Here is a 6,846-nt window from a genome sequence, read left to right as displayed (position 1 = left end):
AAAAAAAAAAAAAAAAAAAAAAAAAAAAAAAAAAAAAAAAAAAGAAGAGTGTACACAGAGCAAAGCAGTAAGAGATCTTATTTGGTAGCAAAGTAAAGGCATAAGTTAGATATAGTACAAGGAGCTGTGGGTCCTGAGCAAGTATGCAGCTCAAGAATGCCTGGTCACTGTTTAGGGCTTTCTTTTATGGGTTCAAGGAGAAAAACAGTTGATTGTGTGATTGTGTATATGTGTGGCTTAATGCAGGTGGGGGTTCCAGGTTGCTAAGTGCTTTGTTGGGAAAGATGTGTATGAGTAGCTTTCAATAAACTTACGTGCCTCACCATCACCTCTAAAGCCCCATTGTGGAGAATACATTATCTTTTTCTGTAGTAGTCACTGAATAGGAGATGTGTCCTACATAGTTTTATAGGATTTTCTTTCCTTACACCAGATGTGGTAGCACATGCTTGTAATCTCAGCACTTTGGAGGTAGAGGCAGGAGGATCCAAATTTCAAAGCCATCCTCACCTACATAGTTCTAAACTATTCTGGGCTGCATAAGACCATCTCTTCTTTAAAAAAAAAAATCTTTTAATTTTTTTTTTAAATTTGAGACATGTATCTAACCCAAATTAACCTCAACCTCCAATTCTTGTCCTGTCCCAGCCTCCAAAGTGCTGGGATTATAGGTGTGCACCACTAAAGATCATTTTAAAAGTAAGTCATAGCTAGTCACTCTTTCATGTAAAACACCGCTCAGTCACTTCCCCTTTACTCAAAAGAAAAAGTCCATAGATTGGTGTAGGTTGCATATACTACAGCATATACTTAATGCCCATTCCCCTCCAGTAGCTGCCTGCTGTTGAGAGCAGCAGACACAGCCACTCTTAGCATTTGAATGGGCTGTTGCTTTTGACTAGGATAGTCCTCATCCTTAGACATTAACTTTGTTAATAGTTTACTATTATTATTATTATTATTATTATTATTATTATTATTATTATTATTATTATTGTGATAGGTTTATGTGTGTGTGTGTGTGTGTGGTCCTGGCTGTCCTGGAATTCACTATGTAGGCTAGAGATCCACCTGTCTACACTTGGCTGGCTAACAGTCTTAACTCCCTTCGTCTTTGATTGACCTTCTTTTCAGTGAAGCCTGCATGGGTCACCTGTACCAAAACCCTGCTTCATGCTCCACCCTGCCAATCCTTTTAGGTTTTGTTTTGTTTTGAGATAGGATCTCACAGTGTAGCTCTGGTTGGCCTAAAACTCATTATGTAGACCAGGCTATCCTTAAACTCTAAAGATCTACATGCTTCTGCTTCCCAAGTGCTGAGACTAAAGGTGTGTGCCACCACACCTGGCTTGATTCTTTTTTGTTTCCCCTTTAGCAGTTCTCTTCTGACATGCTTATTTTCTATATACTTATAAATACCTGGCTCTCTCACTTTAAATAGAGCAGAGATCTGTAGTTCACACAGTGGTGCCTGACTTATAGTAGGCCCTCAATAAATATTTAAATTGCTGTTTAATAAATTTTAAGAGGCCTCAAACTGTTGGTTCTAGACCAAATTTTTCCCTCAATGTTAAATTTTATCAGTGTCTTAGTTAGGTTTTCTATTGCTGTGATTAAACGCCATAACCAAAAATAACTTAGGGAGAAAAGTTTCTATCATCTTACAACTCTCAGGTTAGACTCTTATCACTGAGGGAAGTGAGCTGAGACCTTCCACATCAATCACTGCTAAAGAAAATGCCTTGTCCACGGGGAAATTCTCAGTTGAGGTGACTACTTCTTAGATGACTCTAGCTTGTATCAAGTTGAAATAAAGCATACCAGCACAATTGTTACCATATTCTTATGTGTATGTGTAACTTATTACAGAATTTTTCTAGTTTCTGTTGAAAATTTTCAAGATTTAGCAGGACTGATTTTGTGTCTGGCACAGCAACTTATTGCTGTTATGTTGGTGTGAGCTTTTTACCATTTTAATATGTTGATTCTGTAGCTCCACTAATTTCTATTGGCTGGGCCTGTATGTGTGTTTGAAACAGGGTTTTGCTATGTGGCCCTGTTCAGCCAGAATCTTTCTATCACAAACCAGGCTGGTCCAGATGTTGAGCAATTTTATCATCTCTGTCTCTTGACTGCTAGGATTAAGGATGTGTATAGCATTACACTTTCTTTGAGCTGTTTAATTTGGGATTTCTGCCCTATAAAGACAATGGGGAAAGTTCTACAATTTGTAGTACTTCTGTGCTATGGGGAGGGATGACTGCAAAAATAAAGAATTGCAAAAATAATTACTAATCAGGTGTTAGAGCAGGGCCTTGGAAGCTTACTGTGGCATTAGATACCAACTCTGTAGTTGCTGGACTTAGAAGTGTTCCAGAGGGAGGGCCAAGATGGGAGGTACAAGAAGAGCTCTGGCAGGGCTGCTTGTCAACCAGTATATAGATTTTAAAGCCTTTTAATTATTGCTATAGTTGTAAAGTGTATACTAGTTGAATATGAACCTTGGTTAGTGGGAACTGCAGTGACATAAGCAAGTGACCTCATGTCTATGTCATAGAGCCTGCCAGGTCACAATGGTCAGGGTGGCCTGAACCTCTGCGACTCAGCCTCTGAACCTCACTTTGCCGCAGGGAGGCACTGAACAGAGAAACTGCCTTGTAACAGGTCCCGCCCCTCTCTCTACTCCCTTTCTTATATCAAGAGGGGAAAAACACGGAACTACCTCTATCCGTTCTGGTCACCATACGCCTATTACCTCTACTGTTACAAATACCGGATCACCCTCCGGGAGAAGATGCTGCCCTGGTGTTACAGAAGGTACTTGCTTTCAACTTTAACTTACATCAAGTATAAGGGAACTAAACAACTGGAAAGAATTTGTTAAGTGGCAGGGTAGAAGCCTAGCATGGATTTGTGTAATTTTTCTATTTGGTTGGCCTGCAACCAATTCATAGGTGATATAGGAAACAGTGTTGGAAGACTGGTCCTGTGTAGCTGAAGTCAGGAAGCTGCCTTTGTAGTTCACATCTTCATCCCAGGCACCGAGGTACACTAATTTGGGTCTTTCTTTTTCAACAAGCATCACTTACAAGGAACAGGAGGACCTGACTCTCCGGCCCCATTGCTGCCTCCCGTGCTCCTGCCTCCCGTACTCCTGCCTCCAGTGCTCCTGAGTCCCTAGGAGGCCTCCAGGTGGGTAGGAGCACTGCACAGGAAAAAGACCACAGCCAGCTTAAAGAACTCTATTCAGTAAGTAGACTATGAACTGGTGATGTGACAGGGCAGCCCTGTAATTTTTAATTTTGAGAGAGCATTAGCCAGTTGATAACCATAAAAATCAGAATAGGTAGGACCCTGAGCTCGTGTAAAATCTACTTGCTTTCTAGATGGATTCTGATCTAGAGATCTAAAAGTCATATAGCTGGTAGCCAACAGCACCATAGGAAAAGTAGGTATAGTAGATTATTGTGGGACTTCAGGACATAAAGGACTTTAGAGACTTGACTGGTGGTAATAGGCCTGTAATCTCAGCTTCTTGAAAGGGCTGCCTAGACTACAGAGTGAATGCAAGGCTAGCCTCAGCAACTTAGCAAGACCTTATTCCCCAGCTCTACGAGATAGATAAAAGTGGGGCTGTGGATATAGCATGAGCAAGAGGACACCCTGAGCTTCCCAGTACTGGACAGTACTCCTAGGTATTTGACAGCAAGTAGAACTAGTATGGGATGGCTATTCCCAGGACTAAGGAATACTGTTATATCTCTTAAGATTCTGACTTCCTAGCCTCCCACATCTGCCTCTCCTTGATTCTATGAAGTCACCTCAGTTTGCCTTAGGTGTGATTTGAGGACGATGAGCAGAGATTATTACTTCAATTTTACTTCTTTTCCAGGCTGGGAACCTGACAGTGCTATCAACTGACCCCCTGCTTCACCAAGATCCAGTTCAGTTAGACTTCCACTTTCGTCTCACCCCCCATTCTTCTGCTCACTGGCACGGCCTTCTGTGTGACCACCAACTCTTCCTGGATATCCCATATCAGGCCTTGAATCAAGGCAACCGAGAAAGGTGAGGACCTGGCTGGGCCTTGGGAAGAGCTGGGGTATTTCACCCTTTATTATGTCATAGTGACTCAGAGGTTGGATCAGACATACAAAACACTAGTAGCACACAGACAAGAGCTTGTGGACCAAGGAATAATTTTAGGTTGAGGGTCAGTTGCTGGACTCAGACTCAGGAACACTAATGTAAGGATCCAAAACAGTTGAATATTTTTCAACTACTGTTCAGCAGTCCTTTCCTCACAAACCTTCTGTGACATTTACATCAATCAGGTGGAATCCCTTGCTTTAGAGAAAAGCTCCCAAACTCCTTTAGCAACTTTTTATTTTCCAGTTTGAGTAGGTAGAGAGTAAATACTTGCCAGTATCTCTCCTGTTCTGTCTGTCTGTATTCTGAGTTATCTAAGTATTAACTTTCTCTCTGGCCTCTAGTTTGACAGCAACACTGGAGTATGTGGAGGAGAAAACCAATGTGGACTCTGTGTTTGTGAACTTCCAAAGCGATCGGAAGGACAGAGGTGTGTCCCTCTTCCCTCTGGCACTTCAGTACCCTGTCCCTACTTCTGCTGCAAAGGAAATTAAGGCACACAACATTATATTCAGTGCCATTACAACTGGATGAGTAAAAAGCATGGAAGAAATATAGAATCCATCCAAAGGATATGGTGGACTGACAAAGGAGGTCAAGCAAATGTATCAAGCTTTCACAGTAGTAGGGCTAGGACAGGAATATATTTGACCAGATGTAATATGTTATTGCTCAACTCTCAAAGAGAGTTTATGCTCTGCTGGATATAAGACAAAATGAGCTAGATATTGTGGTACAAGCCTGTGATTCCAGCACTTGAAAAGCTAAGGCAGAGGAATTCTGCACTCTCAAGGTCAGATTGGCTACATAGTGAGATCTCATCTCAAACCAAAACCAAAACTGAAAAAAGCAAAACCAACAACAAAAAACAAATCCAATCAACCAACCAAAGCAAACTCCCCCCCCCACCAAAACCCCAGATGCTGCTTAATTGCACTACATGCTTGAATAATCACATCTTAAATCTGTGAGGAAGGTTCTCATTCTCACTTTGCAAATGAGTAAACTGGAGCTCTGTAAGGCTAACTAGAATTTAAAATGAATATTAAATGCAGGATAGAGCCTGTATCCATCACTCCAAAGCGCCCTACGCCTGCACTACACTGCTTGCTAGTCATCTCTGGAGCAAACATCTGTGAGGGGTGTATGGGCTGAGCTTCAGAGGGTGTTCTAATCATTTGTTCTGTTCTTCTATACAGGTGCCCTGCTGCGAGCCTTTAGCTACATGGGCTTTGAGGTGGTCAGACCAGATCATCCTGCCCTCCCTCCCTGGGACAATGTCATCTTCATGGTGTATCCCCTTGAAAGGGACCTTGGCCAGCCTGGCCAGTGAGCCTCCCTAAACATGTCCATCTCTGTGAGGGGTTGGAAACCTCAACACACGGGACTCTGGGGCCCAGGATGTGATTTAAGACACTTCCATCCTAGGAAATAAAGGGTAGTGCAATCAAAGTGTTCGCTATTCCTTGGTGGAAGGGGCTGCTGGGGGGATATAACTCTTCCACCGATAAATTCACTGCATGACATAAGAACTAAGAAAATCAGAGGAACCCGAGTCAGACATGGGAGGGCTCCCTTGGCCTTCTCCTTATTCTCATTTACTGAGCATCTGCCATAATAAATTACTAGTCAACTAGAAAAATCAGACTAAACCTTGCTAGGATGCATTTATGTATTTCAATTCAAACTGGAAACATATACCAGTTCTCTTTGGATGTGGAGAAAACCAGAGAAAATATGTACATCCTAAGGCAAGAATTATAAGAGATTAACAAGAGAGCATTTCAGACAACGGCAAGTACTGGAAAAATGGCAGAGGACACATAGGATGAGATATAAACTGATAAGACATAATGAGCACATTAAAAAAATAGGGATTTTTTTTGGGGGGGGGGGGAGGAACAGGGTGTCATGTAGCCCAGGGTGGCCTCAAACACACTGTGTAGCAGTGACAGACTTCAAGTTAGTTCTTCCCCTTCAACCTCTCAAGTGTTGAGAAAAGGTGTGTACCATAATTGTATTTTTTTTTTAAATTTTAGATGTGTATATGAATGTTCTGCCTACATGTATATATGTATACCACATGCATACCTGGTACACACAGAAGTTAGAGAACTAGGTCCCCTAGGACTAGAATTAAAAGATGGTTGTGAGCCATCATGTGAGTGCTGAGAACTGAACCTGGGTTTTTTTTTCTTTTTTTCGAGACGGGGTTTCTCTGTGTAGCCTTGGCTGTCCTGGAACTCACTCTGTAGACCAGGCTGGCCTCGAACTCAGAAATCCGCCTGCCTCTGCCTCCCAAGTGCTGGGATTAAAGGTGTGCGCCACCACCACCTGGCTTGAAACTGGGTTTTCTACAAGAGCAGATCGTGTTCTTAACTTCTGAGCATCTTTCCAGTCTCACACAATTGGTTTTAATATGCTTTTTACACAATGAATTGCAGGTCTTATGACCTCCATCCTTGAGGGAAAAGAGCACCAAGGAAACGAGACAAAATGGCCTTCAGAGTCTGTTGTGTAGTAACTCCAATGCCTGGCTGAACATACTTCAATGGTTCCCTATAGCCAGAACCTGGAACATTAATAGGAGCCTGTCTAGGCTTCTCTAGAGTGTAAGAGACACTCAAATTGCCCCTTCCTTGATGTCTTTCTGCTAACTTGGGATGTTGCAAATGACAGGTGCTATACCACTGAGCT

At 42.2% G+C, this 6,846-nt stretch overlaps 1 protein-coding gene across 1 annotated transcript; it reads left to right on the top strand.

The window, feature by feature from the left end:
• The first annotated feature begins 2,561 nt into the window (after nucleotides 1-2,561).
• Oaz3 (ornithine decarboxylase antizyme 3) lies at nucleotides 2,562-5,601 on the top strand. The gene is given in 6 exon segments (XM_031374704.1): nucleotides 2,562-2,817; nucleotides 3,080-3,170; nucleotides 3,172-3,249; nucleotides 3,893-4,068; nucleotides 4,494-4,579; nucleotides 5,349-5,601. Coding segments are annotated over 6 exon segments (588 nt in total). The 5' UTR covers nucleotides 2,562-2,794; the 3' UTR covers nucleotides 5,483-5,601.
• The last annotated feature ends 1,245 nt before the right edge of the window (nucleotides 5,602-6,846 follow it).

Source organism: Mastomys coucha, unplaced genomic scaffold (assembly GCF_008632895.1).
Source record: "Mastomys coucha isolate ucsf_1 unplaced genomic scaffold, UCSF_Mcou_1 pScaffold16, whole genome shotgun sequence".
Classification (NCBI taxonomy): Eukaryota; Metazoa; Chordata; class Mammalia; order Rodentia; family Muridae; genus Mastomys; species Mastomys coucha.
This window is presented reverse-complemented; position numbering and strand designations above follow the sequence as displayed.